Source organism: Salvelinus fontinalis, chromosome 12 (genome assembly GCF_029448725.1).
Source record: "Salvelinus fontinalis isolate EN_2023a chromosome 12, ASM2944872v1, whole genome shotgun sequence".
In the NCBI taxonomy this organism is placed as follows: domain Eukaryota; kingdom Metazoa; phylum Chordata; class Actinopteri; order Salmoniformes; family Salmonidae; genus Salvelinus; species Salvelinus fontinalis.
Genome location: NC_074676.1, coordinates 38,498,803 through 38,522,222, shown reverse-complemented (window position 1 = coordinate 38,522,222; position 23,420 = coordinate 38,498,803). Strand labels below are relative to the sequence as shown.

At 41.5% G+C, this 23,420-nt stretch overlaps 2 protein-coding genes across 3 annotated transcripts; one reads left to right on the top strand and one right to left on the bottom strand.

Moving 5' to 3' along the window:
* Positions 1–6,001: 6,001 nt before the first annotated feature.
* Positions 6,002–14,619, top strand: ndufs7 (NADH:ubiquinone oxidoreductase core subunit S7). Of its 2 annotated transcripts, none has more exons than XM_055940697.1 (8): positions 6,002–6,130; positions 6,872–6,908; positions 7,276–7,344; positions 7,430–7,550; positions 9,955–10,134; positions 10,236–10,282; positions 10,540–10,628; positions 14,379–14,619. In XM_055940697.1, exons 1-8 carry the CDS (start codon positions 6,115–6,117, stop codon positions 14,474–14,476), a joined length of 657 nt encoding a protein of 218 aa, XP_055796672.1. In that variant the 5' UTR covers positions 6,002–6,114; the 3' UTR covers positions 14,477–14,619. The 2 variants fall into 2 exon arrangements, with proteins under 2 accessions (XP_055796672.1, XP_055796671.1); XM_055940696.1 differs by having other exon boundaries at positions 6,003–6,130; positions 6,869–6,908.
* Positions 14,620–18,392: 3,773 nt separating this feature from the next.
* On the bottom strand, positions 18,393–22,880 carry gamt (guanidinoacetate N-methyltransferase). Its single transcript, XM_055940689.1, has 6 exons — positions 22,512–22,880; positions 20,897–21,042; positions 20,741–20,804; positions 20,559–20,626; positions 19,895–20,005; positions 18,393–18,668 (listed from the first exon to the last, which is right to left on the bottom strand). The coding sequence occupies exons 1-6, from the start codon at positions 22,684–22,686 to the stop codon at positions 18,528–18,530; spliced, it is 705 nt and encodes a 234-aa protein (XP_055796664.1). The 5' UTR covers positions 22,687–22,880; the 3' UTR covers positions 18,393–18,527.
* Positions 22,881–23,420: the final 540 nt, after the last annotated feature.

The following is a 23,420-nucleotide window of genomic DNA, read 5'->3' as shown; positions in this document are numbered from 1 at the left end:
ATTTTTCAGCTCTTTCAGAACATCAGCTATCTGGATTTGGGTGAAGGAGAAATGAGGAGGCTTGGGCAAGTTGCTGTGGGGAGTGCAGAGCTGTTGACCGGGGTAGGGGTAGCCAGGTGGAAACCAAGGCCAGCCGTAGAAAAATGCTTCTTGAAATTCTCGATAATCGTAGATTTATCGGTGGTGGCAGTGTTTCCTAGCAGTGGGCAGCTGGGAGGAGGTACTCTTATTCTCCATGGACTTTACAGTGTCCCAGAACTTTTTGGAGTTTGTGCTACAGGCATAGGCGGAAATCCCAGGGGGGACGGGGGGGACACGACCCCCCCATCCTGGGGAAAATATGATTTGTCCCCCCCAATATATCACTGTAAACATAACTATGTAATTTCAATAATATTAATAATACGCAATGAAAGCACTTGTACTGATTATAGACACTTAATAGCGCGTTTTTAAATTTCACAAGATTGCGACCCCCCCGCCCTTTGCCTCACAATGGTTTGATCCACTGCCAGTTCTTTAGCTGGCAAGGTAATAGAGGGCTCGTATCTACTGTCCGAAAGGCACTCAATGTACGTAACTGACGTGAGGTAATCCAGTCAATTGCGCCTTAGCAATGTATATATTTTTTTCATGTTGCAGGGTTCACACACTAGCTGAATTTGCAGAGCTAGCGCGCAAACTAAAGCAAACATTAACTATCAAGCTAGCTAGTACCTATTCCATTTATGTGGCGTCGTCAAAGATGGAATATTTGCTATCGTCAGTTTATTCCAAGATTAGCATGCAGCTGTAGTGCTTCAAAGTCCCTGTGATAAGGTTAGCGATAAACTGAAGTCCAAACTGAACAAAACTACACTCTCTTATACCATTGTCTTAAATATATTTAATGGTCTCGTTGCAAAAGCTAAATTGTCGCTAGTGAATTTTTTTTTTTTTTCACCTTTAACCAGGTAGCAAAGATTATAGCAAACACCACAGAAACGGAATTGGTGCTCGCTAGCTTTGCAAATTCAGCTATTGTTGGAAGCCTGCCAATATGAAACAAACTATGTTAAAATTTCAAAACGTTGCAGCATGTGTTGTGTAAATGTGTGTGTGCAGCTAGACCGGTCAGCCAGCCAGCCAGGTAGAAAAATGTCAGAAAAAAGTAAAAAGACGGACATCAGAGTATTTTTCAGTACACCAAAACGCAAAGTAAGAACTCTAGTAGCCTAATATCTCAAAGACCAGTTGATAAAATGTTCATAAGAAAGAAGTGAAATGCTAATGGAAATATTTCACAATGATGTCATTAGGCAGAGCAGGCAACAGATGGCACACAGACAGCAGAGCTGGGGACAGATATGCAGGGACAGACTGGCAGAGACAGGGAGTCTCAGGTAAGTTTGTTGAGTCTTTGTTTGGCAACATTATGAAAGGTTCTCAATTTTTTTGATTTGTAAAATAGGGACATAATTGGAAAATGCCATGAATACCCCCACTCTCAATTTAAACTGGTGACTGAACCAAGATTTGTTTAAGGCAATGGTATTGCTGTTGTGATTAATTGTGTAGTTTTGGGTACCGGTAGTTAGGAGTACAGCAAACACCTTATTTCTTTTCTAGGAGACAGACTGTGAGTCAGTGAGGGTGGTGAAAGGGAAAGAGCCAAGGAGAGAGACTTGAGGACAGTGTCACAGCCACGGCAGGACCAGGTGTCACCCTTGTTGCCAGCAGCACCAGTATAGGGGACAGTGGCACAGCATCGTCCAGTTACCTCAGTGATGACACAAAACCATATCAGCCACACCCACAATTTATAGAACCGCAAACTCTTGCAAACGTTTCAAGAGAGAGGAACACTGCACTGATAAGGAACATTGCTATAACTATTATTATTAGTAGTATTATAATGATTTAAACAAGTTGGGACAACCCTTCAGTTAACTACTGTACCTAACAATTATCCAGTAGTAGTGATTATGGTCCCTCAATATACATTTAACATATTACAACAAAGTCTATGTGTTACAGCACTACTTTTGGTGTCCCCCTCAGGAATTGCTCCTGAGAAAATTTCATGTAATTGTCCCCTCCAAGGTTGATATCAGATTTTCGCCCCTGGCTACAGGATACACTTTTCTGTTTGAAAAAGCTAGCCTTCGCCTTCCTAACTCCCTGTGTATATTGGTTCCTTACTTCCCTGAAAAGTTGCATATCACGGGGGCTATTCAATGTTAATGCAGTACGCCACAGGATGTTTTGTGCTGGTCAAGGGCAGTCAGGTTTGGAGTGAACCAAGGGCTATATCTGTTCCTGGTTCTACATTTTTTGAATGGGGCATGCTTATTTAAGATGGTGAGGAAAGCACTTTTAAAGAATAGCCAGGCATCCTCTACTGACGGAACGAGGTCAATATCTTTCCAGGATACCCGGGCCAGGTCGATTAGAAAGGCCTGCTCGCTGAAGTGTTTTAGGGAGCGTTTGACTTTGATGAGGGGTGGTTGTTTGACTGCGGACCCATTACAGACGCAGGCAATGAGGCACTGATTGCTGAGTTCCTGGTTGAAGACAGCAGAGGTGTATTTAGAGGACAGGTTGGTCAGGATGGTCGACCTGGCACCCTATGAGGGTGCCCGAGATTACGGATTTGGGGTTGTACCTGGTAGGTTCCATGATAATTTGGGTGAGATTGAGGGCATCTAGATTGTAGGACGGCCGGGGTGTTAAGCATATCCCAGTTTAGGTCACCTAACAGTACAAACTCTGAAGATAAATGGGGGGAAATTAATTCACATATGGTGTCCAGGGCGCAGCTGGGGGCTGAAGGGGGTCTGTAACAAGCGGCAACTGTGAGAGACTTATTTCTGGAAAGGTGGATTTTTAAAAGTAGAAGCTCGAACTGTTTGAGTACAGACCTGGATAGCATGACAAATCTCTGCAGGCTGTCTCTGCAGTAGATTGCAACTCCACGCCCTTTGGCAGTTCTGTCTTGGCGGAAAATGTATACACATACTGTACATTGAGGCATTTTTTCAGCTATGATTTTACCACTCAGAATCCAGAATGGATGTGACAATGGGGCCAGCACAGGATGTAATACACCCTTACAACAATCTACTTTTTGATCTTCTTGACTTCTTATCTGGTAAAGTGCTACTATGTGTCAAGAAAAGAGCCCCAATTAGGGGTTAGTGTACTCCAGTAAAAAAGGGCTGGTTTAGATTCAAAACTATTGCCCTGTGTCTCCGTTCTAAGGGGCATGAGAGACTAGTCACTGGTAGAATTGAGTTGTCACTTTATTGGCCCAAACACCCATAGACCCACAAGGTTGATGTTACTGATGGACAGTCATTAGTAATATATATTTTTTTGCATTGATGCATTGTGTCTTCTAACTGTCCAAGAATAGGATCCAAAGTGTTGGGAAATATTTGTTCCCATAAACACAAAGGAAGATGTCTCTCCTCATACCTCTTGCACTTTAGTCAGACTGCCAGACTGTGCACCACAGAGCCAATCAGGAGAGAATACATACAGGTCAACGGTGCCAATTGAAAGTCAAGGGGTGTGTCTTTGCCTTTTGGATTACTCTCTCTTTACAGAGAACCCCTGTGGTTCAAGTCTGCTCTGCACATGTCTGAAAGTGACAGAGCCAGCAGCCAAGAGTTTTTCACAGGATGTCATAAAAAGGTATTACACTTATGAATGTATGTAAAATGCTAATGTTTATTTGATCCAGTACAATGGAATAACTAAGACCTGAATTTGAATGCAGCGTGTTCCGATTCCTCCTTCTCTTTCTGTCCAGCAGGGTCAACCAAAAACACTTGGCCTGATGGTTCATGTAGATACTGGGGAAGCAATATAGAAATGTATTGATCCCTTAAATGAGTTGACTATGAAATGACCCATATCACAACCCTCATACCTCTTCATAAAAATGTACCTAAATCAATTTTGGAAAAAGGATTTTAGGAATTTATTTTCCCAGTTAGAAATAGTAGGCCATGCATCAAATAACTATTTTCATCAGAAAAACGAACCCTCAAATGCAATATTGCATTTTGTAAGTTGTCTGCAGGTGGCTTGTTGTGAATGCACTCAAATATCAAGTCATTATAAGGTTATGTAAACTGCGTTCTAATACTCAACGTAGAAGGATTTGTCTTAATGTACAGTATATTTATTTATTTTTTATTTTACCATTATTTTACCAGGTAAGTTGACTGAGAACACGTTCTCATTTGCAGCAACGACCTGGGGAATAGTTACAGGGGAGAGGAGGGGGATGAATGAGCCAATTGTAAACTGGGGATTATTAGGTGACCATGATGGTTTGAGGGCCAGATTGGGAATTTAGCCAGGACACCGGGGTTAACACCCCTACTCTTACGATAAGTGCCATGGGATCTTTAATGACCTCAGAGAGTCAGGACACCCGTTTAACGTCCCATCCGAAAGACAGCACCCTACACAGGGCAGTGTCCCCAATCACTGCCCTGGGGCATTGGGATATTTTTTAGACCAGAGGAAAGAGTGCCTCCTACTGGCCCTCCAACACCACTTCCAGCAGCATCTGGTCTCCCATCCAGGGCCTGACCAGGACCAACCCTGCTTAGCTTCAGAAGCAAGCCAGTAGTGGTATGCAGGGTGGTATGCTGCTGGCTATATGAAAGTGATGCTATGAAAATGATTATTTCATGTTATCAAGCTCACTGTGACTGACAAATCATTGCCTATTACTGTAATTAAAAAGAGCATATGAAACATTGTTTTTCATGAGGCCTACCTGTGCACCTTCCTTTAAGCACCTCTGTTTGAACACCTCTCCTGTCCTTGATCCATACCACATACAGCCATTTGCAGATCTTTCCAGTGTCCATGTGAAAGATAGTTATTGCGAGGATGGAACATTTGTTGACTTCAATTTTTTTTTTTAACACCCATGTAAAATGAAGGCCTGTAAAAGCTTACAGATTTACGTCTAATAGCATGAGATGAAAGTAGACACACATCAGAGTGTGCGATATGAAGATATAGTCAGTGGACATTCTGAACCTTGTTTGAGGTCAGTAGGTCACATGACCAAGGAGCTATTGAAATTTGACATTTTGAAAAATTCATGTAAAACCATGTGACATAAAAATGGACAAACTAAAGGGTGTGCAATGTGTAAGGCCACTGAGTGGACATTCTGAACCTTGTTTGAAGTCACCAGGTCACATGACCAAGGAGCTATTGAAATTCTACATGTTGAAAAAATCATGTAAAACCATGTGAGATACAAATGGACAAACTAAAGGATGTGCAATGTGTAGGCCCACGGAGTGGACATTCTGAACCTTGTTTGAAGTCACCAGGTCACATGACCAAGGAGCTATTGAAATTCTACGTTTGGAAAAATTAATGTAAAACCATGTGAGATGAAAATGGTCAAACTAAAGGGTGTGCAATATAGAAGGGCAGTCAGTGTACATTCTAAACCTTGTTTGAAGTCCCTAGGTCACATGACCAAGGAGCTATTGAAATTTGAATGTAAAAAAGGTTTGTACTTTGTTTACGCTCCCGAACTAATTCAACATGTTGCTCACATTTGCACATGTTTATTAGCTTTGGAAAGCCAATTAATGTCCAAATCGTGAAAATAAGACCTGTGCAATGTTGTGCGCAATTTTTTACAACATAATGACACTTATTTGGAGTCTGTGGCTCAAGTGGTTTGAAAGCTATTGAGGTTTGAAAGCGCGAATATCCGTCGAATATCCTACTTGAAACTAGCTTTACCTCGGTTGATTGGGTTGTAAAAAGTGATCCTGGATCACCCCATGGAACCACTTGCAAATGTGAAATTATTTCCCACATCTTTGGTATTTAAGTTCAGACCAATCAATACGTTTAACTCTTACTTTAGACATTGTTCTCCCTGTCAACAAAAAAATATATACCGGTAAGCCCCTATAATTAACTGCTATATATTTTTTTATGAAACCTTGGGACGTCCCAACCCTGAACCTAACCATTTTAAATGTCAACTTCAAAGAAGTAGGGACGTCCCAAGGATCACAGATAGGACGGACCGTTCTATCACGTAACCACAGTCAGTGGAAGTCTTCTCATTCTTAGCGAAAGATGGCGGCGTTGGTGGGTGAGTGATGTTATGGATAATATGCAATGTTCCCAAGTTACTGCGACATATCGTTCCGCTAAATATCCGACTTATTTATCCCACTAACATTACAGTATTTCCTATGCCACCTGATTAATGTATTATCTAGGTTTTGTCATTGTATGCTTCCACCATCGGTTGTAATCACTGACCTTGCTATCTAGCTATAAGTAGCTAGATGTTATATCTGGCATAAATCTGAACAGAAACGGCTCTGGCTAGGCTAACTAGCAAACGTTAGCTAGCCAGGGAGAAAATTTTTGTTTGTAAATAGCTAACTAGCACGCGTGGAACGTTAAGTTCCTCAGTCAGACATGCAGTGTGATCAACCTCTTAGCTAATGGTCATCTAATGGCAAATACATTGTAATATTTATATAAGCAAATACTTGATACAAGTCAGTTTGACTAAGTTACAACTAGCCATATCACAAACGGCTGTTTGTTATGCCACTCAAGAAATGCGCATTGACTGCCAGTCAGTGGGTTTCCACTAGTTACTACAGCCACACATGTCAATATTGTCTATCGTAATGATTCATTCAAACAAAAATACGCTTTTTGGTCGTGATTTTGGGTTAGGCTGTTGTAACAAATGACAACCTGTGCAGTAACGTTATCCCCCCAGTAAATTGTGTTAGCTAGAGAGTTTGGTGTGGCGTAATGAGTTAATTGCATTTGTTGAAATCTAGCTGTGCTTTTTTTTGTATTTTCTTAGCAGTCCCTCGCCTTGCCGCGTTTGGTAATGTTTCATCAAGGTAAGGATGCTTTTTAAAGTTTAATCTGATATTATTTATGAACGCATACCTGCTGTCTCTGGCAGTCTGGTTTTAATTAATCACCGTATCAAGTGCGTAATTTGTCCAAGACAGGTCTGGCATTTTCTATAGTTTGCAACATAGAGGTTCTTTCTGTTTTGGAAGCACCAGTAGTCTACATTAAATATGTTTGCTCCATTTGTTATAGTTTAGAGTATTGTGTTATTTCTGTGCAGTGCCATTGTGCTTGTGTTGATGGCCAGTAAGTCAGTCAATCAATCAACTTTATTTTATAAACCTCTTTTACATCAGCAGTTATCACAAAGTTGTCAGTGCCAATCCAATCTTGGTCTTTTTTACCATACAGACCCATTTCAGTATTTGCGATACAACAGAGAGCGCTACACCACATTGCTAAAAGCGACAATGCTACAAGGTAATGGAAATCCAGTGAACATCTGAATTTGTCAAGAACTATAAAGAAGATTTGCTCGAGTACTTAATATTCCCTTTCCCTCCAGTGTGGTTCCAGTCAGAGAGAAAAGCACAGCGGTAGCTGCTGCCAAGCCCGCTGCAGTAGCAAGCAGCAAGGGAGAATATGTCATCACTAAACTGGATGATCTGGTGAACTGGGCACGCAGAGTAAGTTAGGGCTCAGATTCAATGCCACACAATATCTCTCTTTTGCAGTGGCATATGGTACCTTTTGTATGTTTTGAGTGTCAATTTGGCTTTTATAGAACTTTTATCAAATGTTTTTGTCCCCAATTTCGTGGTATCCAATTGGTAGTTAGTCTTGTCTCATCGCTGCAACTCCCGTACGGACTCGGGAGAGGTGAAGGTCGAGAGCCGTGCGTCCACCGAAACCCAGCCAGGCCGCACTGCTTCTTGACACAATGCCCACTTAACCCGGAAGTCAGCCACAGCAATGTATCGGAGGAAACACCGTACACCTGGCGACCATGTCAGCGTGCATTGTGCCTGGCCCACCACAGGAATCACTAGTGTGCGATGGGACAAGGACCTCCCTGCTGCCAAACCCTTCCCTAACCCGGACGACGCTGGGCTAATTGTGCGCTGCCCCATGGGTCTCCCGGTTGCGGCCGGCTGCGACAGAGCCTGGACTCGAACCCAGAATATCTAGTGGCACAGCTAGCACTGCGATGTAGTGCCTTAGACCACTGCCCCACTCGTGAGGCCCATCCACATCCTTCTTTACTTCTCTTTGTAATCTACTAAACAAACAGTATGTGGTCAGCTGGCTGTCAGTCAAGGAACTGTCAAAATGATTAAACTAACTACAGAGGGAAGCATAGTCTGGTTTCACGTTTTCCATATTGAGTCTCCTTTGCTGGGGGAAAATTAAGAAGTTGTCTCTGACTCCTGTAATTCCATTTAATTTGAAGTAAAATTCCAGCCAATGCCTTCACAAATAATACTTTTTTGGGGGGGGGGGGTCATTCCTCTAAACCAGGTATTCCCAAACTGGGGCAATAATAAATAAAAAATCATAGTAATAATTATTCATGTATTCAAACAGTACATTTTATATTTTCAAACGGTGCTATATTTGGATGAGTTTCTTTTCTTTCTTGCCTGAGTAGATTTGTTTCACTACCAAAAATAAAATTAAACCAGTGAACTAATGTTCTGCGAAATAACAACACAATGTCAAATACAGGTAGCCTAGTCAAATAATTAAAATCCAATCACATTCACCGTTACTCTCTCGCAGACATTTATAAACAAAACATGACAATTTGAAAAATAAGCCACAGGAGTGTTTTGGGCGAGAATAAAGACTAACTTGTGTATTTTCTGCATTATGCAATGATATGGGCAGTAACCATGTAACGCTTTTACAACATACGTGTAGAAGTGTACTGGTTATCAGGGGGCTTGCATGATGATGAGTTTCTCACACGACTGGCCTAGCTGGGTGATGTTTATTCTCGCCTGAATGATCTGAATCTAGGATTACAGTGATTTCGCAACTATATTCAATCTGCCGGACAACATTGAGGCTATGATTAAGAAGTTGGAGCTATTTTCTGTCTGCATTAACAAGGACAACACACAGGTCTTCCCATCATTGTATGATTTTTTTTTTTTTTTTTGTGCAAATTAATTCAAGTCTACGGACAATGTCAAATGTGATATAGCGACGCACCTGACTGAGTGAGCTGGGTGCGCAATTACACAGGTGCTTTCCCGAAACGGACGACACAAACGATTGGATTCGTTATCCCTTTTGTGCCCTGCCTCCAATCCACTTACCGATATCTGAACAAGAGAGCCTCACTGAAATTGCAAAATGCGATTCTGTGAAAATGTAATCAGAAGCCACTGCCAGATTTCTGGATTGGGCTGCGCTCAGTTTCTTGACTTTGAAATTCGCGCTAAGACACTGATGCCCTTTGCAACCACGTGTCTATGTGAGAGTGGATTCTCGGCCCTCACTAGCATGAAACCTAAATACAGGCACAGACTGTGTGTGGGAAATTATTTAAGACAGACTCTCCAATACAAGCCAACATTGCAGAGTTATGTGCATCCTTTCAAGCACACCCTTCTCATTAACCTGTGGGGAGTTATTCACAATAACGTTTAATACATAAGATGGCTAAATAAAGAAAAATTATAGATTTATTATTATTTGTGCCCTGGTCCTATAAAAGCTCTTTGTCACTTCCCACGAGCCGGGTTGTGACGACAACTCGCACTCATTCTTATGTTTAAATGTATCATATAGTGTGTGTGTGTGGCAGGATTACAATGATGGCAAAAAACAACATTTGAGTGTGCTGACCCTGGTGCTAGAGATACGCAGCTGGAGTTTGAATGTTTGAAGGGGTACGGGACTATAAACAGTTTGAGAACCATTGGTCTAAATGTTATTCCTTGACCTTTCCTTTTCACCTTTCTCAAGATGAGTTGAGGATTGTTAGGAAGAGTTAGGGAAAAAGATTGACTGACTGAATGATCTTTGTTCAGTTAGGTTAACAAAACAATTGATCTAATCTGTTTTTGTGGATTTCTACATTAGAGCTCCCTGTGGCCCATGACCTTTGGCCTGGCATGCTGTGCGGTTGAGATGATGCACATGGCGGCTCCTCGATACGACATGGACCGGTTCGGAGTGGTGTTCAGAGCCAGCCCCAGACAGGCCGACGTCATGATTGTGGCAGGCACCTTGACCAACAAGATGGCCCCCGCTCTGCGCAAGGTATTTGACTGAAGTTTCTTTGGAGAAAGGAGTTCTGCATTTGCTTGAAATCAAGTTAGTCTTTTATTGACTATGAATTCAACATGCTTATTTTCCCATAGGTTTATGACCAGATGCCTGAGCCAAGATATGTAATTTCCATGGGCAGGTAAAATGTTGTCCTAATATTAGGTTCAAGCAGAAAGATTTTAGTGGTTGTACAGTTTGAAATGGATCACATGATGTCCTTAACTTCATTTAAGAATGCCTGATTGTTTAATATAAAGATTACTGCCAACCTATTGGGATTTAATTCCCCAAACTGTTTTAGCATTACACACACTGCTTTTACAGTGTCTGTTGACGTTTTTCATATTCAGCTGTTAGTTGAGCCACACTATATCTTATTACTCTGTCCTTATTAAGCTGTGCCAATGGGGGTGGCTACTACCACTACTCTTACGCCGTGGTCCGAGGGTGTGACCGCATCGTACCAGTGGACATATACGTTCCAGGTATGTATCATTCTGTAATTTGTATTTTATTTTTTTACTCTTATAAAACAAATTTGTTCTGGCCCTGATATACAGTGCCTTCAGAAAGTATTCACACCGCTTGTCCTGAATACAAAAGTGTATTCGTTGGGCAAATCTAGCACAACGCATCACTGAGTACCACTCTTCAAATTTTCAAGCATGATGGTGGCTGTATCATGTTATGGGTATGCTTGTCATCTGCAAGGACTAGGGAGTTTTAGGAGAAAAATGAACAGAATAAAGCTAAGCACAAGCAAAATCCTAAACTTGGTTCAGTCTGCTTTCCAACAGACACTGGGAGATAAATGCAGGCAAACCTAAATCCGTTTTACCTAATTTCTACCAGCATGTCACGTGCAACCAGAGGGAAAATTAGACCAACTTTACTCCACACAGACGCATACAAAGCTCTCCCAAGCCCTCCGTTTGGCAAATCTGACCAATATTCTATCCTCCTGATTCTTGCTTACAAGCAAAAACTAAAGCAGGAAATACCAGTGAGTCGCTCAATAAGGAAGTGGTCAGATGAAGCGGTTGCAACGCTACATGACTGTTTTGCTAGCACAGACTGGAATATGTTCTGGGATTCGTGCAATGACATTGAGGAGTATACCATCTCAGTCACCGGCTTCATCAATATGTGCATCGACGACGTCGTCCCCACAGTGATCGCACGTACATATCCCAACCAGGAGACATGGATTACAGGCAACATCCTCACTGAGCTAAAGGCTAGAGCTGCCTATTTCAAGGAACTGGACACTAATCCAGACGCTTATAAGAAATCCCGCTATGCCCTCATATCGAACCATCAAACAGGCAAAGCATCAATACAGGACTGAGATTGAATCCTACTACCCCGGCTCTGACGCTCGTCGGATGTGGCAGGGCTTGCACAACTATTATGGACTACAAAGGTAAGCACAGCCGCGAGCTGCCCAGTGACGCGAGCTTACCAGACGGGCTAAATGCCTCTTATGCTCGCTTCGAGGCAAGCAACACTGAAGCATGCATGAAAGGACCAGCTGTTCCGGACGACTGTGATCATGCTCTCCGTAGCCAATGTGAGCAAGACCTTTTTAAACAGGTCAACATTCACAAGGCCGCGGGGCCAGATGGATTACCAGGATGTGTACTCGGTGCATGAGCGGTCCAACTGGCAAGTGTCTTCACTGACGTTTTCAACCTCTCCCTGATGCATAGGTTTCAAGCAGACCACCATAGTCCCTGTGCCCAAGGAAGCGAAGGTAACCTGCCTAAATGACTACCGCCCCGTAGCACTCACGTCGGTAGCCATGAAGTGCTTTGAAAGGCTGGTCATGGCTCACATCAACACCGTTATCCCAGAAACCCTAGACCCACTCCAATTTGCATACCGCACCAACAGATCCACCGATGATTCAATCGCACAAAAGGAACACCTATGTGAGAATGCTATTCATTGACTACAGCTCAGCGTTCAACACCATAGTGCCCACAAAGCTCATCGCTAAGCTAAGGACACTGGGACTAAACACCTCCCTCGGCAACTGGATCAGAACATCCTGACAGGCTGCCCCCAGGTGGTAAGGGTGGGTAACAACACATCTGCCACACTGGTCCTCGACACCGGGGCTCCTCAGGGGTGCGTGCTTAGTCCCATCCTGTACTCCCTGTTCACCCATGACTGTGTGGCCAAGCATGACTCCAACACCACCATTTTTAAGTTTGCTGATGACACAACAGTGTATGCCTGATCACCGACAACAATGAGGCAGCCTATAGGGAGGAGGTCCGATACCTGGCAGTGTGGTCCCAGGACAACAACCTCTCCCTCAACGTTTTATTTATTTATTTTTATTTCACCTTTATTTAACCAGGTAGGCAAATTGAGAACACGTTCTCATTTACAATTGCGACCTGGCCAAGATAAAGCAAAGCAGTTCGACACATACAACAACACATAGTTACACATGGAGTAAAACAAACATACAGTCAATAATACAGTGAAAATAAGTCTATATACAATATGAGCAAGTGAGGTGAGATAAGGGAGGTGAAGGCAAACAAAATATATATATAAATAAATTAAAAAATATATAAAAGGCCATGGTGGCGAAGTAAATACAATATAGCAAGTAAAAAAAATAACACTGGAATGGTTGGTTTGCAGTGGAAGAAGGTGCAAAGTAGAGATAGAAATAATAGGGTGCAAAGGAGCAAAATAAATAAATACAGTAGGTAAAGAGGTAGTTGTTTGGGCTAAGTTATAGATGGGCTGAGCAAGCAAGAAAAAAAAAAAAGGAGCTGATCGTGGACTACAGGAAAAGATGGGCCGAACACGCCCCAATTCACATCTATATGACTGTAGTGGAGCCGGTCGAGAGTTTCATGTTCCTTCGTGTCCCCATCACCAACAAACTATCATGGTCCAAACACACCAAGACAGTCGTGAAGAGGGCACGACAAAGCCTATTCTCCCTCAGGAGACTGAAAAGATTTGGCTTGGGTCCCCAGATTCTCAAAGTTATACAGCTGCACCATCGGGAGCATCCTGACCGGTTGCTTCACCGCCTGGTATGGCAACTGCTCTACAGAAGGTAGTGCGTACGGCCCAGTACATAACTGGGGCCAAGCTTCCTGCCATCCAGGACCTATATACTGGGCAGTGTCAGAGGAAGGCCCAAAAAATTGTCAGACTCCAGTCACCCAAGTCATAGACTGTTCGCTCTACTACCGGATGGCAAGCGGTACCGGAGCGCCAAGTCGAGGTCCAAAAGGTTTCTTAACAGCTTCTACCCCCCCCCCCCCCCCCCCCCCCAAGCCATAAGATTGAACAATGAATCAAATGGCCATCCGGATAATTTACATTGATCCCCACCTCACTTTGTTTTTACACTCCTGCTACTCGCTGTTTATTATCTATGCATAGTCACTTTACCTCTACCTACATGTACCAATGACCTTGACGAACCTGTACCCCCGCACATTGACTCGGTACTTGTACCACCTGTATATAGCCTTGTTATTTTATTGTTCATTTTTATTCTTTTTTAAAACTTGTTTAAACTCTTTAACTGCATTGTTGGTTAAGGGCTTGTAAGTAAGCATTTCATGGTAAGGTCTACACCTGTTGTAAATAAAATGTTCATTTGATTTGAAATTCAACTTTCAGCAGGGCCATTACCTAAAACACAAGGCCATATAATTGAATAACATTGAATGTTCCTGAGTGGCCTAGTTACATTTTCTTACTTAAATCTGCTTGAAAATCTTTGTCAGGACATGAAAATGGCTGTTTAGCAATGATCAGCAACCAGCTTGAAGAGTTTAAAAAATAATAATGGGGGAAAATTGTACAATCCAGGTGTGCAAAGTTCTTGGACTTACCCAGAAAGACTCAGAGCTGTAATTGCTGACGCAAGTAATTCTAACATGTATTGACACAGGGGGTTGAATACTTATCTAATCAAGATATAGTGTTTTATTTTCCTTCCACTTTGACATTGGTGAAGATCATTGACAAAGATTTACAATTAAATCCATTTTAATCCAATTTTGTAACACAACTAAATGTGGAAAAAGTCCAGGGGTGTGAATAGTTTCTGAAGGCACTGTATGATCAGCAATGTGGAAAAGAAACAAATCACAATAATAGCTGTGAAGATCATCTTATTTACCTTTTTTTTAATTATTATTTTTATAGAAAACATTTCACTCTAAGTGACTGTTTTACTTGTCCTCCCATAGGCTGCCCACCCACAGCAGAGGCCCTTCTCTACGGGACGCTACAGTTGCAAAAGAAAATAAAGCGAGAGAAGAAAATGAGGATTTGGTATCGCAAGTGAAATGATGTACGTCTGGCTTTTTGTAAATGTTGTATTTATTGGTGGTCTGATCAGCCAGTAAACCGGTTGGCAATATCCTCAGGAATCACTCTGGGTTGAGCTCTGGCACCTCTCTGCAGAAACATTAAAGGAATTTCTTGTCATTTGTATCACTGTTCTTGGCCTTGCACAGATTATGATACTGGCAGGGATTTAAATACATTTATCAATAATCATTTTAACTGAGCATTTTAAACATTATGGTCATTACTATGTAGATGGAAGTCACCTCAGTTTTCTTTAGTAGTCCATTAGTTTTTGTTATGTATGTTGGTGTACTCCTTTGTTTTGAAGACTTTCTATGTGTGTATATTCTGAACCAGTAGATGGTGTACTTGGCACCCCAAAAAATTCAGAGTTTAGACGTTTACTTCTATTAGCTCTGGGACTACCAAAGAGAGAGTAGAGTACCTTTTTGAAATACTCCTAAATGTTTCCTTTCTTCCTTGAAGTAATCACTGACCTGACATTGAATTGGTGTAAGCATGCTTTCTTTTTGCAGTGCTTTGACCAATTATGTCATCACTGTTTACTTAAGAGTACATGTGGATGGATACAATTTAAGAGTATTGTCTCAGGGCCAGTCTTTGGTTCTACTCACCAAAATTCAATCCCAAATTGACCCCGGCCCTGTATGCACTTGTGTACATCTTAGATAATTGGAAGGTAGCAATAGGGGTGCTATTCCACCTAGCCGATCAGGAACCAGGGTGTAGCTGTTCATATTTTATAGGAAAGTTGAAAGGTGTAAACCGTTTTAACATTATATTTGCACAAAGACACACCCTTTGGATGTAACTTATAGTGACAAATCACACAATCTACATTAAAAAAAAATATATATATAAATCACCCTCTAAATCTGCAAGAAATGTAGCATGCATCATAAATACAATTTATGTACTTTCTCAGTGTTTTCAGTAACTCATCTCACTAGGCTTAAGGATTTGTGACCCAATAGTAAATGTGTATAGATTGAGTTAAATTCTTGTGAGATCTGCTATGACGGTTGGCCAATATTCAAAGGTCCTACTGTTCTCAATTTTCTATGAAAAAAAACATAGTTTGGGGAAGATATGACTAACACTTATCTACCAGCTGCAATGAGATCGGCAATGTGCCATGACAACTTTTCAATTAATGATTAACAAGTTCTAACCAGATAGGGACTTTTTCCATCTCTTTTCTTAAAGCTCCCATGCAGTCCGTTTAAAGCATCACTGTATGTCTAATAAATGACTTTATTTAATGAAATGCTCAGTCTAATCATGTGAGCGTACATGCACAGCCCTGATTGTCGGATAGGACCGTCTCAACTCTAGAGCCCTCAAACTCAACTCTGGACCTCGAAGCCAGTTCCACTGCATTTTTTACATTCACCTCTAATCAGACTGATTTAAACCTTGGACACCAGGTGGGTGCAATTCTTTTTTTATTAAAGGCAAGTCAGTTAAGAACAAATTCTTATTTACAATGGCGGCCTAGGAAGAGTGGGTTAACTGCCTTGTTCAGGGGCAGAACGACAGATTTTTACCTTGTCAGCTCGGGGATTTGAACTAGCAACCTTTCAGTTACTGGCCCAACACTAACCACTAGGCACCTGCCACCCCAATTAACAGGTAGAACAGAAAACCAGCAGGTTTTGGTCCTCGTAGGGTAAGGGTTGAATACCCCTGCTCTAGAGCCTACCCACTTACTTCCCAAAGTAGGATATGTACACTGCTCAAAAAAATAAAGGGAACACTTAAACAACACAATGTAACTCCAAGTCAATCACACTTCTGTGAAATCAAACTGTCCACTTAGGAAGCAACACTGATTGACAATAAATTTCACATGCTGTTGTGCAAATGGAATAGACAAAAGGTGGAAATTATAGGCAGTTAGCAAGACACCCCCCAAAACAGGAGTGATTCTGCAGGTGGTGACCACAGACCACTTCTCAGTTCCTATGCTTCCTGGCTGATGTTTTGGTCACTTTGAATGCTGGCGGTGCTCTCACTCTAGTGGTAGCATGAGACGGAGTCTACAACCCACACAAGTGGCTCAGGTAGTGCATTTCATCCAGGATGGCACATCAATGCGAATTGTGGCAAAAAGGTTTGCTGTGTCTGTCAGCGTAGTGTCCAGAGCATGCAGGCGCTACCAGGAGACAGGCCAGTACATCAGGAGACGTGGAGGAGTCCATAGGAGGGCAACAACCCAGCAGCAGGACCGCTACCTCCGCCTTTGTGCAATGAGGTGCACTGCCAGCGCCCTGCAAAATGACCTCCAGCAGGCCACAAATGTGCATGTGTCTGCTCAAACGGTCAGAAACAGACTCCATGATGGTGGTATGAGGGCCCGACGTCCACAGGTGGGGGTTGTGCTTACAGCCCAACACCGTGCAGGACTTTTGGCATTTGCCAGAGAACACCAAGATTGGCAAATTCGCCACTGGCGCCCTGTGCTCTTCACAGATGAAAGCAGGTTCACACTGAGCACATGAGCACATGTGACAGACGTGACAGAGTCTGGAGACGCCGTGGAGAACGTTCTGCTGCCTGCAACATCCTCCAGCATGACCGGTTTGGCAATGGGTCAGTCATGGTGTGGGGTGGCATTTCTTTGTGGGGCCGCACAGCCCTCCATGTGCTCGCCAGAGGTAGCCTGACTGCCATTAGGTACCGAGATGAGATCCTCAGACCCCTTGTGAGACCATATGCTGACACATGCACATTTGTGGCCTGCTGGAGGTCATTTTGCAGTGCTCTGGCAGTGCACCTCCTTGCACTAAGGCGGATGTAGCGGTCCTGCTGCTGGGTTGTTGCCCTCCTACGGCCTCCTCCACGTCTCCTGATGTACTGGCCTGTCTCCTGGTAGCTTCTGCATGCTCTGGACACTACGCTGACAGACACAGCAAACCTTTTTGCCACAGTTCGCATTGATGTGCCATCCTGGATGAACTGCACTACCTGAGCCACTTGTGTGGGTTGTAGACTCCGTCTCATGCTACCACTAGAGTGAGAGCACCGTCAGCATTCAAAAGTGACCAAAACATCAGCCAGGAAGCATAGGGACTGAGAAGTGGTCTGTGGTCACCACCTGCAGAATCACTCCTGTTTTGGGGGGTGTCTTGCTAATTGCCTATAATTTCCACCTTTTGTCTATTCCATTTGCACAACAGCATGTGAAATTTATTGTCAATCAGTGTTGCTTCCTAAGTGGACAGTTTGATTTCACAGAAGTGTGATTGACTTGGAGTTACATTGTGTTGTTTAAGTGTTCCCTTTATTTTTTTGAGCAGTGTATAATAAAAGATGACTGGTTATTGGTCAAAATAATCTGATCTCATTGTGATATGCTGTGGGCCAAAACTCCATCCCAGGTGAACAGGCTGAAATTCCAGGCATGTTTTTCAAAAAGCTGCAAATGCCAAGGGCATTGGCATTTTCACAATTTGAGTGTTATTTCATGCTCCTAGTGTGGAAATATCATTGAAAACAGGAAAATCATGTTTTTGACTTATTTTGCAGCCCCTCAGGAAATAATTGTTATTTCAGAAGTGAAATATGTTAATGAAATTTTGATTCACATTTAGTTAAGTGGCCAATCGAAAGTGTTTCCACAGGCAGCCCAATTGTGATATGTTGCCCAATTATTGGCAAAAGATAGGATCTGATTGGTCTAAAGACCAATAATTAAATTGGATATAAGATCAGAATTGGGCTGCCTGTGTAAACGCAGACTTAGTATTATGTAAAATATAGTGCTCATTAACATTGCAATGAAGTTCAAATGTAATGCATTCTGTAACGAATTTCAAGAGGTTCCATAGCAAGAGGTGCAAAATTGTTTGTGGTGATACCCAAACAAATTCATTTTCAGAGTGGACATGTTATTTCAATTGGTTTATTGTAAGATGGACATCGCTGAGTGCTTATGGATTTTTGACAGTAAACCAATGTGGCTTTTAAAATGGAGGCACTTGAGAATTAAAGGAATAAAAACATTACGGTGGCATCAAGCCACTTCACTCTTTCAGAATGGTGGGTGTAATCATCTTGCGGAAGGCATAGTATTTGCATTCGCTTGGAGGAACAATATCCATGGTTGTGGTGCTAATCTTCTCCCTCTTGAAGCCAGCCTCGAGCAGGTGAGGCATCTGGGTCTCCTGAAAAATCATCATAGGAGAAACTTGCATTTTACAACCAAATCTCTATTTTTGATGTATATGGCATGTTATAGAAGGGTCCAGATACTTTTTGTTGTTGCTGCGATTTCACTTGTTTTTGAGAAACTTACCCCAACCAGCGGGTCACTTACTCGTTGTGCAGTACGGGGCTCTGAAAAAACATGAACGGCTCCAAAAACATCCAAATGCGTCATTTTTAGAAACGGAAAAGCTCTCAGTATAATGATGCAGGTATTCAGATGTACACATGAACTTGTGTCATTCCAAACTTTATCCGCAACGTTATACTCCATTTTGTGAGACAAACGGTTTCCCCTATCCAGCTATTCTCTGTGTAGCCTGCTGCAAGAATGGACGTAGAGCTATTGCTCGAGTAGCAACAAAATGGAATGACACAATTTCATGTGTACAACATCTGAAGACCTGCATCATTATACTGAGACCTTTTCCGTTTCTAAAATTACGTTTTTGCATGTTTTTGGAGCCTTTATTAATGTTTTTTTCAGCGCCCCGTACTGCACAACGAGGATGAAAGTGTCTGGACCTGTCAATAACATCCCATTTACCTATTCTTGGGGGATTTGGTTGTAAAAAATATGATATATATATATATACACAAAAAAATAAAGTTTAATTCTCAGATCTTGTAGTTAAGGTCAAATTATTACCTTTGTTTAGTCAAGAAAGGTAATTGAGGACACATTCTAACAGTGCCACAACCAAGTGCAATACAAATGGTAATAGTAAATGGCAGACGCCGGTGATAGATAAACTAAACCAATTACTGTTGTACTGCAGTTAGTAAACAAAATCAAATGTACTATAAAGAAATGGTGGAAGCATGTAGCAGGCAACTTAGTTAGTACTGAAGCTACAGACAGACCAAATAAGAAAAATACAACAGACAAATAGTCACTGCACGTGAATGAAACAAATGGGTTAATGATTTAATGAACATCAAACCAAACAAAATGGAGGGCCACACTTTAAATGACATGTTATACTACAGTAACGATTAGCGGTATAACATCAGATATGCAATTACACTGTACCAGACTTGTACTGTAAGTGCAGTACTATCTGAGACAAGGACAGAATACGTGCAAAGAAATGAAATGTGTCATGCCCGAGAGGACACGTGTACACAAGCACCTCACAGAGAGATTAGGTGTTGTTGATCATTGATTGGCTGAGAGCCGGCTCACCTGGAACATGTTGTCGATGTTGTCATATTTGGACTTGAGAAGTTCACCCCAAGAGGTTAGGTTGCAGTAGGTGAGGACACCACCGGGCTTCAGCAGCCTATGAGCATGACCCTATAGAGACACAATTCAAACATTTTATTATAATGGAAATGTCATTGTGACACGATAGGCAATGTTTGTAATGAGTGATAGGAATCAGATTCCATTAAGAAATATCTCATTCCATTTGGATTAATTTGTTTATTAATTCATTTTGTGGGTGCTTATATTTGTCCTATTTCAGATGTACAAATGTGTATTAATACATATGTGTGAATTGGAAAAGTGCTTTTTGCATATCCCAACTCTCCCCGAGACACCCTCGAAAAGTGGGCAATGGCAACTCTGGAGCAATTAGTATTCAGTGCCTTTCTCAAGGGCACATCAACAGTTTATTTTCTCTTTGATGGCTCTGGGATTCGAACTAGCAACCTTTTGGTTGCCACCCTAAACATCTGCCATATGTTTGCGTTGGATTCAGCTACAATATCATATGTAATACCAAACATGTTTGTGTTTTATACAGTTTTTAATACAGGAGAAATCCCCATTCCGCTGTTGGTTCTGGTGCTTTTGCTAATATATTTGTAATGTGCAGTCTTTGTCATAGAAGTGTTGTACTTACCTTGATGAAGTCAAACTGGTGAGTGTGCCATGTGTCTTCAGACAGAGGGTATGTGTCGTACAGAATGCCTTTGATAGAAGAGGCATTATTAAAATTACTTAGTTATGTGTCTGAAGCAATTTACCCGCTTAAGAATACAAAGATACAATGGATACGCCAATAGAATGCCTTTTGAAACGTACCATCAAAGTGGTTGTCAGGCAGGCCGCCCACTACCTGTTCCCACAGTCCTTTGAGGGGCACAATCTATGAGTGGAGAATAATTTAGATACATTTTATTCACATTAAATGAGAGAAAAGTCTAAATAGATCCTAATGTGAAGTTGAAGATGTCTCACTCTATGTGGCTGAGCCTTGGCCCACTCCTGCAATCTCGCGAACACTCCATCATTGCACTCAATGATCCAGTGCTCCTCAATGGGGAAGGACTCGACTTTAGTTGCGGCGATGGCCATGCCAAATCCAATCTCCAGAACCCGTCCACCTGTGGGGGAAAGCAGAACAAGGATCTCAATTGGTGTTTAAGTATCTACCTGTATTAAGACTTGGTTTCAAATACCTGTATTTGTTATTAAATATTTGTTCTTGGTATTTGAGTATTTTCAAATACATAGCCCAAAACAAATACTTTTATTTGAGTATTTGAATGGTTATTTGTAAAAAACAAATAGTCAACCAAATTTGTCATTTTAAATTCCGAGGTTAAATGCATAGCGCATTTGATTCAGTGTATTTGAACATTTCCAAATACATTCCAATATTCAACTACTTACTTATTCCAAATAAAGGTTATCTGAGTACTTGCTTTGAAATGTATTGAAAAGTAATTTAAATACGTGAAATGGTATTTGAACCCAGGTCTGACCTGTATTGAAGTATTTCCAATGCTGTGGCACCCTTCATGAAAAGCAAAACAACAATAAACAAAAATAATGGACTTTTGTTCATTTGAGAGACCTCTCTGAGAACCACAGTATAGAAATGTATGGGGGAAAGAAGGAGGTGGTGGCACGTGATAGAAAGGCCACTTCAAGGATTTCCACAGAATAGAATAGTCTTTCAGTGATGTTTACACAGGGCACAGCCGTAAAAGAGATCCAGGTCTCAGTCTGTTTTCCCTGTTAAAATAAAGATAAAAAAATAATAATAATAAAATACATGTGTAAAAATTATTTAGAGAAAAAGACGATTTGGTTTTGCATCGACCTATACTATTATCAGGCTTATACTCAAATGTCCACCATATATGAGTATTTTACAATATAAAGCAATATAAAGAAAGTATAATACCCTATTTAATAAACTCAATGGACTGTATTCCTACTACATGCAGCAACGTGTGTGCTATGGTGACATGAGCGCGCAAACAACTCCAAAACAACTTTTACGTGCAAAACCTTGAATTCTAGTCTGTGCTCGTATTGTGTGCAATAAAAAGTCAAATCAGTGATCAACAGTTGTAGTTATAAAACGTATTGAATGGCATGTCGTCATAAATGATTGGCACTCCCAAGTCCTCACTTGGCACGATTCCATGGGTAGAGTAACACCTGCTGCAACCACAAGCATTATGTCCAACATATGTCTAACTCCACCATGATTTTAAACTCCACTAGCATGTACATTGCTTGAAACAACTCAGAAGTAATACAGAAAGTCAATGCATTTGTTTCATAAACTTTTCCCAATAGCCTAATTGCTGATTTATTGATAATCTGATTTGACTATATTGCAGCTCTGAATTAAGTGTAAACCTAGCCAATGATTACGCTATAGGCAAATAGGCTGTCCTTTACGGCTTATTTATTTCACACATTTGTAAGAAAAAAGTATTACAATAATGTAAAAGGTTATTATAGAACTATAAATTATCATAGAATACTGGAATTAATTACTATCTAGTGGTCCCAGTGCGTTCATAGGGACCACCAGCTTGCACATTGTGCGTTGTACCTTTTGAGGAGGCTACAGTTGCCAGCGAGTGCATGTACGGAGTTTCCCAACGTTCCATTACAGGCTTGCCCAAAATCTCGAGATGAGTGTCGGTCTCATTGTAACCAGCACTAGCGTCGTGCCAACCAGCTTTGCAGTCTTCTCCCTTGGAAAATATGGGTTGTCCCGTGGTCATTTTGGTGATTGTTTTTCTCTAATCGCTGGGGAATAGACGGTTGCTGTTTCCACGTCGTGCCAGAGGAAAGTGAGATTTTGCGGCGGTGTGGATTTATATGGGTCAGAATTGCTGACTCTGCAAGACGTGTTTGCAATGTCAACGAGGCGTACTACTGCCGGTCAATAGGTGGCATTCCAAGGAGTGTCGTCGGGGTCACTGACGTCCTTAGTGTGGAAAACTGAGAGGAAAAAAACATGATGCATTGTATTTTCATAATCGTGGCATATTACAGTCTGTTTTACAGCATTGTATTGCACCCTAGTTTAGTCTAGATTATTTGATCATCTTTATTATCCCACAGGGGGAAATTTATTTGGTAAAAGACAGCTACATAAAACATAAAATCACAGAATAATAAAAAGTACAATTAATTTGAAAGTATGATGGGCTACATATTTACAACTATAACTATTTCATTAACAACATTATACTGACCAGAACTAATTTAGCCTTTTAGTGGAGCAGGCTGAGAGAGGTCTGCAATTATCAAATTGTATCTACCAGCAGTTTCCACAGCGATCCCCATTGCCATCACTTTTTTCTTCTAACTTTCACATACGTTTCAAGTTTTATTAGACTTATGTACAGGACACACATGGAATACACCGTCCAACAAAATGCTTACTTGCAGGTTCCTTCTTGACAATGCAACAACAAAAATAAATAATATAAGATAAGAATACAAACTGTCA